Raw genomic sequence first — 16,363 nt, 5'->3', positions numbered from 1 at the left:
AACAGCCGCACATTGCTATCCACCATATCAAAAAGATCATTTATGTAGATAGAAAACAGCGGACCTACCACACTTTCCTGGGGCACTCCAGATGATACCCTCACCTCCGATGAACACTCACCATCGAGGACAACGTACTGGGTTCAATCCTTGGCAGTAATGCAACCTTGCAAGCTAACTGGAACATAAACTCGGGTAGAAGTTGGAAATGATGTGCAACAAGACTCTTTCGCCCAAGTGACTTTCTTCCGTTGTCCCACGGCCTATATTTATGGCTTCGCACCGCATTTTCCTTTTACGAGCACTTGTATCACTGATGAGTGGTTTTGAAATTCCAGCTGGCCCTGCAATTCCCAGCTTCTAAAGCTCCCTTGTCGTTGTTTTGGTGCTGTCACGGTTCGCAAGTGCCACATTCAGTTCCGCAGTGAACTGTTGTCCTATTGTTTCTCGCCTCAACCCTCTTTAATTACCGTCTGCACGATCACTCTACTCACACTTTCGTCGTAGTTGTGACTTAGCGGATGATGTTTATTCGCTTTGCAGTATAAACCGTCGAAGCGGTGCCTCCTGGAACACCAAACACTTCGGGTGCCTTGGTTACGGAAGCACCAAACAGTCGAGCACCAACAATTTGCCTACGTTCGAACGCACTGTGCCCCAACATAATGCATCAGAACCACACGCTGACTGACAATTGCTGGTCACTGTAGAGGCGCCGTTCGCGGTCAAATGGAACAGTGCCATCTGCAGGTCTTGTAGCGTCCGCATTTGTGTTCAAACGCGCATTTCTCACGATGGATACATACTCCTATCCACTCTCTGTAGTCCCCTCGACGGCCCGGTCATCGGTTGCCTTTGTCCTGTAGTACTACACAATCCATGCAGAATACCGTGTCCCCCTGCACTATCAATATAGTTCTTAAGGACAGATAGAACTCAACTAATTCCTTTCATCGGGTAGTGACTGTGACATTGTCAATCTGTGATCAAAAATTTCCGTGTCTACTAGCAGAGAGCCTTAGACCGGGCCGATTACGATTTTTAGATAGTCTACATCATGTTTTTCAGCATGTAGATTATTACCTAGTACTCAGATAGTTCCCATATAAGTGCTTCACCTGAAGAAAGTAGCAAAATTCCTCAGCAATATAAAATTTGTCAAAAAGTTGTCACCTATGATTCTTACATGCCAAAAAAATATCCGTATTCGGGCTTTAAAATATTCTGATATCTGTATGTACATCGTTTCAGAAACGGTAGCGGGACTCGGCTGTTCGCTACAGGATGTCGAATCAAACACCTTTCTGCGTCTAATGTCCAAACATATTTTATTTGTCTACCAGTTTCAGCGATTAACTACGCCTCTTCAGGCCCCTGAATGACGTGAGGAAGGAACCACCTCAGTTCTAAACAGTGGGCAGACGAAGGTTGAAGTAATCGCTATAGCAAGCAGAAATCTACAGAAACCAGTATTTGAATGCTAGACTCTGTTTTGACCACAACCGCGGCGGAATCTGCCTACACGTCCGTCAGGATTCAGAAGATGGCGTATTAAATCGCCAAAACTGACGCTCAAATAAAGTTTGAATTAGATGGCTGAAAGGGGCTTCATTTGACAACCTGTTACAATATTCAATGTGAGATTACATTCTTTAATATTAAGTATGCTAACGCTATAATAAATAAAGTTGTTAATACAGATATAGGATTAATATTAGACTGGAAAGGATTACTGACGAGCTAATGATACCTAAGCAAACAAAACGTTCTTTGAGGACAGCATGCACAGGAAAAGTTTCATCTCTGGATTGATGACAAGCTAGGTAGATTCAGTCTTCAAGGATTCAATTGCGCTGGTGTCTTGGGGGAAGTATATTGCAGAAATGGTATAGAAGTTTTTTACGTACAGTAAGCCTGAAACATTTGGATCTCTTGATAAATTTACAGCCGGGCGTTGCGGCCGAGCGGTTCTAGGCAGTTCGGTCTGGAACCGCGGTGCTGCTACGATCGCACGTTCGAAACCTGCCTCGGGCATGGATGTTTGTGATGTTCTTAGGTTAGGTTTCAGTAGTTTTAAGTCTAGGAGACTGATGACCTCAGATGTTAAGTCCCATAGTGCTCAGTGCCATTTTTGATACATTTACAGATTGGCCTTCTCTGAAGAAAGCATGTAACGGTGGCTGGCTCTGAGCACTATGGGACTTAACTTCCGAGGTTATCAGTCCCCTAGAACTTAGAACTACTTAAACCTAAATAATCTAAAGACATCACACACATCCATGCCCGAGGCAGGTTTCGAACCTGCGACCGTAGCGGTCACGCGGTTCCAGACTGTAGCACCTAGAACCGCTCGGCCACTCCGGCCGGCTCGTGTAACACTAAAAATAGGTGACTGATAATAATCTGTTCTGTGTTGGTATTCTCGTTAGTGGAAGTGAGCCTAAGGAATCATTCAAATTCCTCGAATAGAATGATATCATGTGCACGACTATCATTCAATTATGGACATTGCTAAAAAATACAGAGTTTCTTTCTTTCTTTCTTTTCGTTTCCAATTCCGTAAGTGCTTATGTGAAGCAGTTTTATGCCTACGTCTCTCGGATGCTAATAGGCAGCGCTCCCACTGGAAAGTGTGTAATGTGGAACCGGACTGGTGGAATTGTAATTGGCGCTTTACGAGGGATAACTGAAGAGCTAAACGGCGCGGTTGGACATACTGAGAGTGGAAGTAGGTTGTCAGGAAAGTGAATCAGAGCGATTTCTCGCCGCTTTCACAGTGAGGCCATATTTCCGCGCAAGCAGGACCTGTTGCTTGACGCCCTTAAATTCCGATCCGCGCCGTACGCCGTGCACCCGCTCTGCGTCGCGCCACGCCGCCCGCTTAATAAATCCTTCGCTCATTCAGCGGCGGCGCCGGGCGGCGCGGTGCGGTGCGGGAATTTCATTTTCACTCAAACTCCGGGGAGGCTTTGTGAGCGCGCAGTGTGCGCGCGAAATGTGTAGTGAGGCGCTTTTCCGAGGCTCTGACGCGATAAATAGGGACCACAAAAGCTCGCAAGGCGACGCTCGGGCGTGTACACACGAGAGAACGATCTCTGTGTACCTGGTAATCGATAGCTGCACAATAAAGAGCGCAAGCCACTGTTATGGTGACCTGTCGCTAGCTTTGTTGCGTTTGACATGTAAGGCTGCGACATACGGAAGGAACGCCCGGTATTCCTCTTGCTTTAATTTCTGAGTCACAGATCTTTAGAGTGTTTTTTATGTTGTTTACTTCAGGGGCTAGGTTCCACTTCTATCATTTATCAAATAAATATGATTTTTCCTTTCGTTCCGTTGACGTATGTTCGGTTAGTTCCGTAATTATATCGCCACTTCGTCAAGCTTTAATTCCACAACAGACGTGAAGCTTTTATTCCTTATCAGTGTCCTGTCATCCTGTCCCTCCTGTTAAGACGTCAGAGAATGACTTCCATGGAACTAGAGGGAGCTGCGGAGGGAAGAAACTGTAGACGAAGACAGAGTTTGGAATACATCCAGACAATAACTGAAGACGTAGGTTGCAGTTGCTACTCTGAGATGAAGAGTTTGGCATTTCCATTAATCTTACCGACATTATTTGGCTATATTACCTAGTTCTGCATTGCCTTTGAGCTAATTTCACTGAGATGTTTAATGATTTTACTCGTTAATTCATCACTCTAGCGTAAATGAGACTCTCTGTGTGCTATGGAGGGCACCTATCTTGACTTAAATAACAGAATTCGTGTCAAATTTTGATCGCAAGGGTTTTTAAAAGATATTTTATATGACATACGAGTGTTAATGCTGCAGTTTTTTCACGCATATATTTTCGAATGTTGCTTTTCTTAACTCAAATTTTCCGTTTATCTTGCCGACCGGTGTGGCCGAGCGGTTCTAGGCACTACAGTCTGGAACCGCGTGATCCCTACGGTCGCAGGTTCTAATACTGCCTCAGACACGGATGTGTGTGATGTCCGTAGGTTAGTTAGGTGTAAGTGGTTCTAAGTTCTAGGGAACTGATGACCTCAGAAGTTAAGTCCCATAGTGCTCAGAGCTATTTGAGCCATCCGTTTTGTTGCATTTTATCAACCCATATATATCTGTTTGTTAAAACCTTGTATAGCTGGTGCTCCGCAGCTTGTAACGATTCTTTAAAAGATATCTTGCTTTACAGCATGAGGTAAAATCAAAACTGTTTAATCCGCGCAATACTAGGAGGCTAGCGGTGTGCCTTATGCACACCTTTTGAAAAAGTTGTAAACCAGTCAGCTACTTTATATTTAAAAATTTTGAAAAAGAATATACACTCCTGGAAATGGAAAAAAGAACACATTGACACCGGTGTGTCAGACCCACCATACTTGCTCCGGACACTGCGAGAGGGCTGTACAAGCAATGATCACACGCACGGCACAGCGGACACACCAGGAACAGCGGGGTTGGCCGTCGAATGGCGCTAGCTGCGCAGCATTTGTGCACCGACGCCGTCAGTGTCAGCCAGTTTGCCGTGGCATACGGAGCTCCATCGCAGTCTTTAACACTGGTAGCATGCCGCGACAGCGTGGACGGGAACCGTATGTGCAGTTGACGGACTTTGAGCGAGGGCGTATAGTGGGCATGCGGGAGGCCGGGTGGACGTACCGCCGAATTGCTCAACACGTGGGGCGTGAAGTCTCCACAGTACATCGATGTTGTCGCCAGTGGTCGGCGGAAGGTGCACGTGCCTGTCGACCTGGGACCGGACCGCAGCGACGCACGGATGCACCGCAAGACCGTAGGATCCTACGCAGTGCCGTAGGGGACCGCACCGCCACTTCCCAGCAAATTAGGGACACTGTTGCTCCTGGGGTATCGGCGAGGACCATTCGCAACCGTCTCCATGAAGCTGGACTACGGTCCCGCACACCGTTTGGCCGTCTTCCGCTCACGCCCCACATCATGCAGCCCGCCTCCAGTGGTGTCGCGACAGCCGTGAGTGGAGGGACGAATGGAGACGTGTCGTCTTCAGCGATGAGAGTCGCTTCTGCCTTGGTGCCAATGATGGTCGTATGCGTGTTTGGCGCCGTGCAGGTGAGCGCCACAATCAGGACTGCATAAGACCGAGGCACACAGGGCCAACACCCGACATCATGGTGTGGGGAGCGATCTCCTACACTGGCCATACACCTCTGGTGATCGTCGAGGGGACACTGAATAGTGCACGGTACATCCAAACCGTCATCGAACCCATCGTTCTACCATTCCTAGACCGGCAAGGGAACTTGCTGTTCCAACAGGACAATGCACGTCCGCATGTATCCCGTGCCACCCAACGTGCTGTAGAAGGCGTAAGTCAACTACCCTGGCCAGCAAGATCTCCGGATCTGTCCCCCATTGAGCATGTTTGGGACTGTATGAAGCGTCGTCTCACGCGGTCTACACGTCCAGCACGAACGCTGGTCCAACTGAGGCGCCAGGTGGAAATGGCATGGCAAGCCGTTCCACAGGACTACATCCAGCATCTCTACGATCGTCTCCATGGGAGAATAGCAGCCTGCATTGCTGCGAAAGGTGGATATACACTGTACTAGTGCCGACATTGTGCATGCTCTGTTGCCTGTGTCTATGTGCCTGTGGTTCTGTCAGTGTGATCATGTGATGTATCTGACCCCAGGAATGTGTCAATAAAGTTTCCCCTTCCTGAGACAATGAATTCACTGTGTTCTTATTTCAATTTCCAGGAGTGTATTTTAATGAACTTTTCTGCCAGATCTACACATGTTTAAAATTTTCAGTTAAACTTCACCTAAAAGTTTAAGTCTCAGATGTCACTTTCCCTAGTCAACGTCGTATTCAATATTTCGAGCTTCATGGCATTGCTTACACATCAGTATCTCTTTCAAAAGTATGTCGAGAGAAAAATAAACAACAAAAAAGGAATTCGCATTTTTAAAATCTTTTTGTGGTGTTCATGGAGTCTGTAGTACACGTTTCTGAAAGGTCGTTGATATTACTAAAAGTGTGCTGAAAGTTATTTTCAGGTTCTGGACACTAGTTGCACATCAGTAGAAGGTGTATGTTGTTCATACAGTTCAACAGTAATGAACGAATTGCATTTTTTGAAATTTTTATTCATGTAATGCGCGTTGTGAAAAATGCTTTGGAATGCTAGGATTAATTGCTAGGCCCTTGTTCAGCTGTATGTCCCACCATCAGTGGCGTCTGACGCGTGTAATATAGGACTGTTTGCCATGACCACCAGTTCCATATTTTCATTCCGTGACAGGAGTGATCGATACGAGCAAGAAGTGTGGCTGTCCAGAGTTAGACAGCCAAAACATGGGCATACGACAATCTTCGTACTACAGAGATAAAACCTGTAATGGACGCTATCGCAATCAAAGAGACATGGTTCTACACTACCGGAAAAAAAATTAATACACTTGGAAAGACGTCAACTTTGATGCGATGATGGCATATGCCACCTGGGGAAACGAACTAAAAATGGTTTCAACGTCGTTCGCTAACAAATAGCGTAGTGGCTTATCTTTTAATAGGAAATGTTGACAGCCAGAAGGCTCAATGGGATACAGACGTGTGAAGCAACCAGTCAACCATGGCACGGAAACGCACTCGTGCTTCCTGCAACAAACTGAGTGAATTTGAAAGGGGTCTAATTGTGTCCTTCTGAATGGCGTGATGGTCCTTTCGGAGAAAAAAGTGGTTCAAATGGCTCTGAGCACTATGGGACTTAACATCTGAGGTCATCAGTGCCCTAGAATTTAGAACAACTTAAATCTAACTAGCCTAAGGACATCACACACATCCATGCCCGAGGCAGGATTCGAACCTGCCACAGAAGCAGTATCGCGGTTCCGGACTGAAGCTCCTAGAACCGCTCGGCCATCGCGGCCGGCTGGTTCATTCGGAGACGTGCTACACAACTACAGTTGGATGTATTGCGCCAGTTGCGCAACGATGCTGGTATCAGTAATTCGGTGAACGCACTCATACCAGCAGACGAGGTTCTGGGCCTCCAAGCAGCACGGACGCCCGCAAAGATATTCGTATTGGCAGGATGGGAGATCGTATAGCTATAACAGCACAGTTTAAAAAACTTGGGAACCGAGACATGAAGACACGAACTGTTCCGACCGGTAATAGCAGTGGGACTGCATGCACAACCCTAGCCCGTCTTCTTCTCACGCCACGGCATCGACGTTTACAGCACGACTGAATTGTAGATCGGAAACTTTTCACTTGCTTGCCGGCCGGGGTGGCTGAGCGGTTCTAGGCGCTACAGTCTGGAACCGCTACGGTCGCAGTTTCGAATCCTGCCTCGGGCATGGAAGTGTGTGATGTCGTTAGGTTTAAGTAGTTCTAAGTCCTAGGGGACTGATGACCTTAGAAATTAAGTCTTATAGTGCTCAGAGCTATTTTGTTTTTCACTTGTTTGCAAGACTGCACTTCAAATACCTTCAGAAAACACTTTATAAAACTTAAATTAAAATTTAGTATTTATATATATTTCTTTTTTTCGGAAAAAACTTGTCTCTGCCATTATTGTTCTCCATTTTATGTAGTGTCTGCTTCAGGCGTCATCAGTTGTTTTGCAGCGCAGCTACCAAAACATATTTGTTACTTTTGGTTTCTCATTTCCTAAACTACACTGAGATGAAAAAAATCATGAGACAGAGATACGCTCATACGCAGATGGCACTAATATTGCGTACACTAGGTATAAAGGGCAGTGAACTAGCGGAGGCGTCATTTGAACGCGGAATAATAACTGGAGCTAGACGCATGGAACGTTCCATTTCAGAAACCGTTAGGGAATTCAATATACCGAGGTCCATAATGTCAAGAGAGTGCCGAAATTTCAGGTATTGCCTCTCACCACGGACAACGCAGTTGGCAAAAGTATTCATTTAACGACTGAGAGAAGTGACGTTTGCGTAGAGGTTCAAATGGCTCTGAGCACTATGGGACTCAACTGCTGTGGTCATTAGTCCCCTAGAACTTAGAACTACTTAAACCTAACTAACCTAAGGATATCACACAAATCCATGCCCGAGGCAGGATTCGAACCTGCGACCGTAGCAGTCGCACGGTTCCGGACTGCGCGCCTATAACCGCGAGACCACCGCGGCCGGCTTGCGTAGAGGTTGTCAGTGCTAACAGACAAGCAACACGGCTTTAAATATCCGCAGAAATCAATACGGCACCTACGACAGAGTTATCTGTCAGGACAGTGCAGCGAAATTTGGCGTTAATGGGCCATGCCAAAAGACGACTGACGCAAGTGTGTTTGATAACAGCACGACATCGCCTGCAGCGCCTCAACTGGGTTCGTGGCCACATCGGTTGGGCCAGAGACGATTGGACACAGTGGCCTGGTCAGATGAGTCCTGATTTCAGTTGGTAAGACCTAATGGTAAAGCTCGAGTGTGGCACAGACCCCACGAAGCCATGGACCTAGGTTGTCAACAAGACACTCTGCAAGCCTGTGGTGGCTCCATAATGGTGTGGGCTGTGTTCACGTGGAATGCACAGGGTTCTTTTTTCCAACTGAAGCTTTCATTGATTGTAGATGGTTATCTTCGTCTACTTGGAGACCATCTGCAACCATTCATGGACTTACATAACACACCATGTCACCAGACCACAACTGTTCGCGATTAGTTTGAAGAACATTCTCAGCACTTCGACTGAATGATTTGGCCACCCATAGAACGTTTATGAGATATAATCGTCATTTCGTTCACAAAATCCTGCACCGACAACACTTTCAAAATTATGGACAGCTACACAACCGGCATGGCTCAGTATTTCTGCCGGAGACGCCCAACGACTTGTTGGGCGCATGCCACGTTGAATTTCTGCACGATACCGGTTATAGGTGTTCCAACATGACATTAGAAGGTGTCCTATGACTTTTGTCACCTCTGTGTAATTCCCTCTGCATCACTTGACTTCATTTGACTACGTTCCATTACCCACTGTTTACCACTGTTGATTTTCATCTTACAATCTGTTTGCTAGGGACTACTCACATTGCTCTAAAAGTGTTCCAAGTCATTTACCATCTCCGACAAATACATATTTTATATGTCTCAGAATAATTTCTGTACCGAGTACTATCAACGGGAACATTTTGCAGGGACAGTTGTTAATTTTGTGTTAAAACTGTATGAATGATAATTGTGTATATTTTGTCTGGAGAGCGTGTAACGATGTTCACTTATACTAGTAAACGGCAAAAACGGTAAGCTGGTTACCCGGTTTCAGCTGCAAATTACATATGCAACGGCTTCTAGGGGCAAGAAAAATTTGATTTTCATTATTTCATAATTTAGTTATGGAATGAATATGTTTAAAATGCGCTCGTAATCTAACCATGAAGAGATGTAATCTTACATTAAAAGTTTAACACGGTAAGTCAAGAATGAAAGCTAGGAATTGTGTGTTTGTCTTCAGGTAATGTCACGTTGTGCATATAACACCGATTACATTCGTCGTATTAGACAATTAGAGAACATAGCGACTTCCTGCAAACTTTCCTCACTACTTCAAACATTGTCGAAACTTTTACTCGCTGATATCTCACAAGAAATAACGAAAGCAAAAAATTTCATCTTTTACTACATTTCCGCCGTTCATATGGAGTGTTTATTAGTGGTTGATGACTTTTGTATTTAGCCAGTGAGGCGATGTTTTGACTGCTTGAGCAACGTCTTTTCTAGACCTATTGCTCCATGCAACTACAACTAACACCTTCACCTTAACACTCCTTTATTAGACTGGTGTAGATATTCAGCGCTGCAACTCTTGCGATTTACCTTAGGGTCCAGTTATGCTGTGCCCTGTTCTTCCTCGGCATTGAACTTCTTTCTTCCGTGCAGATATCTATAAGTAAAGTGTCTATCAAGAAAAACACTGCTTTTCTACTTAAATAAATTGCAGACTGGTTCCAGTTAACACTGAAGATTGTCACAAACTTTCACAAAAGATTACATGGGAATCAACTCTCTCAAATACCTCTCGTTAATATTCTGTGTGTGAATAGCATACAACAACAATCGTTTAAATACATCAGATTCGTTTTTCATGGTACCAGAGTTCCTTCTATCCTCCTTGCTCCACGGAGATTACAAATGTTCTCCAGCGGGTAGACGCCGCACCTAACGGGTAATACTTTCCCACAAAATGTGGCCCGATCTTTACAAACCAGGTAGTCGCAGAGTACCAGTGAGCGTAACTAGGCATATTCTTCCCCAATTCATAAAAACCATCATCAGCGATGTTAAAATCACAAACCGTCATCACTTTACGATTGAAATATGCTTCTGTTGGCCTATGATGTGTACCAGACGAAGCCCCTCGTAGACGTTATCCAGGAAAGTATTGGGTCCGGGGGCATCGGCTGCTGCTTGTCATAGGCTCACAGAAACATATTTTAATCGGTAAAGTGACGACATTTCACGATTTTAACGCAGACTGTTCATCATTGATGATTGTTTTTATCAGTTGAGGAAGACTGACAACTTTGCCTAGCTGCGCCAACTGTTACTCTGAGGCTACTCGTAACAACTCTGTATAACAAATGACGTAACACTTACAGATTGCCTATTGTTCAACTATGCGAAATAAAACCGTCAAAACTTCTGAACTGTTTGCATTAGCACACTCAAACGGCACAGTTGGCCGCGGGACGTTGTGGTAATTAGTATGCGCTCGCGCTCGCTCCTTGTTGATGTCGGCCATTTACACTTTGGATGATTTCGTAGACAAGGTTAATTGGCGTATTTGGGGTACTGAGAATCCGCATTTCGCAATAGAGAAGTCTTTTCGTCCTCAGTGGATCACAGTGTGATGTGGAATGTCCAGTCACGGACTAATGGTGTGATGTTGCTTGATGGCACGGCTAATACCGAACGCTACGTGAAGGTTTTGGAAGATGATTTCATCCCAGTTCTCCAAAGTGACCCTTATTTCGACAAGATGTGGTTCATGTAAGACGGAGCTCGACCCCATCTTAGCAGGAGAGTGTTTGATATCCAGGAGGAGAACATTGGAGAGCGCATTCTCGCTCTGGGGTACCCAGAGGCCACTGGCATGGACCTCGATTTGCGGTCGTATTCTGTAGATATGAACACTTGTGACTTCTTTTTGTGGGGCTATATTAAAGACAAGGTGTACAGCAATAGTCCCAAAACCATTGCTGAGATGCAAACAGCCATTCATGAGGTCAACGACAGCATCGATGATCCGACCCTTCAGCGGCTCATGCAGAATTTCGCTATTTGTCTACGCCACATCATCGCCAATGATTGCAGGCATATCGAACACGTCATAACCTAAAATCTCTGTAGTGACGTTTACATGTTCAATAAAGTGTGTGCACGCTGTAGTTGCTAACTAATTTACGTTTCTTTTCATACTGTTCAATAATTATCATCCCGTATATACACCAGAAGATGCAACTTAAAACAGCAGAACCAATTGTGGGGGTCTGTAAGTGACTTACATAAATACAGCTACAGCCAACTATTCGACTTTTCATTCAGTTTTACATTTTAATAGTTTTCACACCTGTATTTAAACACATTTTGTACCAAATGAATTGTCGATCAATCATGTATAACTGTTTTAACTGTTGCTACCCTAGTTTTAATTTTTTTTTATTTTTACCACTGAGAACATTACATTTTACCCATTACAAGGGAACCTCCCCAACGCACCTTCCTCAGATATAGTTAGAAGTTGGCACAGTGGATAGGCCTTGAAAAACTGAATACAGATCAGTCGAGAAAACAGGGAGAAGTTGTGTGGAACTATGAAAAAAATAAGCAAAATATACAAACTGAGTAGTGCACGCGCAAGATGAACAACATCAAGGATAGTCGGAGCTTAGTAGCGCCGTGGTCCCATGGTTAGTGTGAGTAGCTGCGGAATGAGAGTTCCGTGGTTCAAGTCTTCCTTAGAGTGCAAATATCTTGCTTTCGGACAATTATCAAAGTTCAGGCACTCATACATAATCAACTTCGCTTTCCAAAATTCCAGGACATGTTGAGATTTCTTGGACATATGCAGGATTTGACGGTCTACACACGAAAGAACTTGAAAACGTTAAAAACGTATGTTTTGACAGACACAGGGAAAACTGTGCGACTGTAAAACTGTTGCATTCATTTGTTGCAGAATATGTGAGAAACTCTTATGTTTTCATCACTGTTTTGGGAGTGATTGTCACATCCACAAGAAAACCTAAATCGGACAAGGTAGAAGAATCTTTTCACCCATTCGCCAAGTGTACAAGTTAGGTGGATCGACAACATATTCCCGTCATGTGACGCACATGCCGTCACCAGTGTCGTATAGAATATTCAGACGTGTTTTCCTGTGGAGGAATCGGTTGACCTATGACCTTGCGATCAAATGTTTTCGGTTCCCATTGAAGAGGCACGTCCTTTCGTCTACTAATCGCACGGTTTGTGGTGCGGTCGCAAAACATAGACAGTAAACTTCTTACAGTGAACAGAGACGTCAATGAACGAACGGACGGACCTTAACTTTGCGAAAATAAAGAAAGTAAACTTTTCACTCGAGGGAAGACTTGAACCAAGGGCGTCTCGTTCCGCAGCTGCTAACGCTAACCACGGGAGCACGGCGCTCCTGAGCTCACACTATCCTTGATGCTGCTTATCTTGCACATGGACTACTCAGTTTGTATATTTTGCTAATTTTTTCATAGTTCCACACAACGTCTTCCTGTTTTCTCGATTGATCCGATTGATCTGAGTTCAGTTTTTCAAGGCCTATCCACTGTGCCAACTTGTAACTAAATCTGAGAGGGGGGGGGGGGGGGGGGTGCGATGGGATGGGGAGATTCCCTTGTTATGGGTAATTTCTCCCAGGTTGGAAACAACTGTCCTAATGAAAGAGAGACCTTAAATGCCATGAAGGGACGAACTACACAATGGGTGGAGTGTAGTGAAGAGACTAATTGTCTGTTGGACGCGGTGTTTACAGGACGGTGGAGGAGAGTACCAGTTTTCGTACTCGGTGCGCGACGAGGAGCGCGGCACGTTCTTCGGGCAGTCGGAGAGCCGCTCCTCCGGCAGGACGACGGGCCGCTACTGGCAGCGGCTGCCCGACGGCCGCCACCAGGCCGTGTCCTACTGGGCCGATGACGTCACCGGCTACCGCGCCCACGTCAAGTACTCGGACCAGCCCGAGGACCAGTGACGTCACGGCGCTGCCGTCCCAGAATCGCAGCCAGCCGCGCGACCCGCCACTGCGCGCTTCCGTTATAGTGGAGCGGTCACCGCTGACGTAAGACCAGTGTGCAGTCGCTGGCTCGACGGCCCCATCTAACGCAGCTGGCGGCCAACGGTTACCAGTCAACAGCGGCACGGTCCTAAGTGACTCTCTCCTACTGCCTCCTGTATTTAACAAACCAAACAGCGACTGTCTGACAGAGAATTGAAGAAATATATGGCACCGGTAAACAGGACAAGTTAGGTATAACTCGTTCAGCGTCGAGTGAACTGGGAAAAACTCCGTCGGGTGCGCGTAGAGGTGGTCCAAATCGTCAGATTCAGGAGTGTGCTGCTACCACAGATTTAAACCAATACATCAGAATACTTCGCTTCGCATTACTATAAACTATGTACTTCTTAGAACAACAAACTAATCTTTTAGGGGCTCTCCAAAGTGACGAGCGCCTATCTCGATGTTTGCATGGCAGTATAAACGACGGTACTGCACTCCGGGTTCAAAATCATTCGATCCCACTGCTAGCACATGTTGTTCATTACAGCAGCGTAATACTCAATGCATACTTGCACTCTTCCAAGATTACAATTTACCCCTAAGTTGAAAGGTCTGTATTGATCATCTCCCACACGATATCACATCATTTCTTCAAAATCTACTTTTCGGACATTTCTTTGTCGACAGACTCGGTCAGCTCTCTCAAGTTTGTAACTATGTTTAGAAATTTTTTCCAGCTAAAACCAACCCTCAAAGTAACTTTATGTATGTTCTTCATTGAGCCGTCATAGCTCTCAATACTTCAATGTTTATGTAACACGAAATCTCAGCTGCTGTTACGAAATTTCCTAGTTTCCACAGTCGGCGACGTACATCGAACATTTCCAGGATACATGCACTTTGTCGAGTGTTATTCTACATATGAAACAGTTTCAGTATTATATGTGTGGTGTCACCGCCAGACACCACACTTGCTAGGTGGTAGCCTTTAAATCGGCCTCGGTCCGGTAGTATACATCGGACCCGCGTGTCGCCACTATCAGTGATTGCAGACCGAGCGCCGCCACACGGCAGGTCTAGAGAGACTTCCTAGCACTCGCCCCAGTTGTACAGCCGACATTGCTAGCGATGGTTCACTGACAAATTACGCTCTCATTTGCCGAGACGATAGTTAGCATAGCCTTCAGCTACGTTATTTGCTAAAACCTAGCAAGGCGCCATGATCGGTTTCTATTGATATTGTAAATCATGTTCCATCAATAGCGACGTTCGTCATTAATGGATTAAAGTTAAGTATTCCACCAGCTACGCCCGTTTTTCTCAATTCTAATTCCCTTGTCATGTTCCAGACCTCACGCAAGCCTGCGTGAGCTAAAACGCGTGCATTTCGGCCTCCTGTAGTAACACGGTGTTGGCTCTCCTGCCAACCACAACAATATGTCCCAAAGCACTCGGCAAACTCTTAGGTGCCTGTGCCCTGGGCATGTTCAGTGAACGTCACCAACCGTGGAAACTAGAAAATTTCTTGAAAGTACCTCAGATGGTGTTCTACGTGCACCTTGAAGGATGATGCGTGCTACTAATCGTTTCTCTAACCACTCGATACTGCTTTCCAAGTGCTGCATCCTGCAGCACTATGCATTACACCATATTTTTGCAATTTCTTGTAACGACTAATGCCCCATCTTCCATCTCCAGCCTTGAAGCATAACCAGTGATAATTCCACCCATTAAAACTTAGAAGATGGTACCATCAGTGTGAAGCAATGGTAGTTATTTATTATGAAACATAAGCAGTTTAAACGGACAACACAAATGCGTTCGTCATTACAGACTTCATACAGCCTCAAGTTCTCATACCTGAAGATTGGTTCCTAATTTCAAAGTGCTCAGGTGTTCGTCCTTTACCGTCTGTGCATATTTGACCCTAATCGTTTATAGTACACTGAATATCGGCTGTTCCTAAATTTTTATTAAGAAACCATGGTTGATAACGATCTGTAGAAGAACACACTTATAAAGATGAACTGATTGTGCTTTCCAGGAAAAATCACGTAAATCGATGATTCCTTTCTTCAGCGTCTGTGAGACGGAAGAAAGAAAATAGTTTACACAAAATCTGGGACTTATTACTTTGTTAAATGACTAACTAGTGTAAGAACAATGCACCATCCTAACACACACACACAGAACATTTAGTTTTCACCTGTAATATCTCACTCCACAATTGTGCCTTTCTGTTACCACAATAAGAGTTAGCATTGCTCACATTAGTTAAATGGCGTCAAACAGATTTACTATAACAACAACATTAATTTACTATTCCTTCAACTTCCAGCAACATCGGAATTATGAAATGCGTTCCTTCGTTTGTTTACTCAGACACTTGCTACGCGCCCTACTTATGGATGTAATTAATGTAGAAACGCCCCGAAATTTTTAAGTATTAGACGTTAGTCTAATTTGTGGTTTCTGAGACTTTGTAAAGCTATATAGTTTAAAGTTGCAAGAAGATAATGTTTCTTTGCGGAATTACGAAGTGGATTGACATCTGACACCTTGACAGATTTTTTTTCTTTGTACCGTTAAGTTTTACTGGTAAGACAGTTATTCAAAGGCACAGCAATATTATTTTGTCTCATCAACCCATTATGTTAACAATGCTTGTAGTTCTAATTCAAATTCTTAATCAGTTTACATATTCGAATGAGATATTTTATTCTGTAATCTCTGGCAAGATGATTGATGTGTGCAAAATATTCTCAATTGTAAGCGCTTATTATCTAGGTACCAAATATCAGTAAGAAACCAATAAAAGTTTATTGTTTTTTTATAATAACGTGTACAATACGTTGGAATAATTTCTCCTATCAGGAACGTAATGTTTGACCTTTAAAAAGATAAAGGATTACAAAACTGTGGAAATATTATGCACTAGTGTATGCAGCTGTTGGCTATCTAATAACTTTATGACTTGTCTAGTTGAATATTATTATTGTTTAAAATGTACACGTTAGCCTTTCTCAAAGCGTTAAAACGTACATATGGTGCAGAATGTGATTCGTCGTAATGATGGACTCTAAAG

At 44.5% G+C, this 16,363-nt stretch overlaps 1 protein-coding gene across 1 annotated transcript in view; it reads left to right on the top strand.

Annotated features, from left to right (window-relative positions):
* The window catches only part of LOC126273246 (uncharacterized), a 143,802-nt gene extending 127,692 nt beyond the window's left edge, over positions 1-16,110 (top strand). The window contains exon 4 of the mRNA XM_049976790.1: positions 13,036-16,110. Within this exon, the coding sequence (XP_049832747.1) occupies positions 13,036-13,251 (216 nt within the window). The 3' untranslated portion in view covers positions 13,252-16,110. The remainder of the gene's footprint in view (positions 1-13,035) is intronic.
* The last annotated feature ends 253 nt before the right edge of the window (positions 16,111-16,363 follow it).

Source organism: Schistocerca gregaria, chromosome 5 (assembly GCF_023897955.1).
Source record: "Schistocerca gregaria isolate iqSchGreg1 chromosome 5, iqSchGreg1.2, whole genome shotgun sequence".
NCBI lineage: Eukaryota > Metazoa > Arthropoda > Insecta > Orthoptera > Acrididae > Schistocerca > Schistocerca gregaria.
Note: the sequence above shows the minus strand (reverse complement) of the source record. Positions and strands in the feature narration are given on the sequence as shown.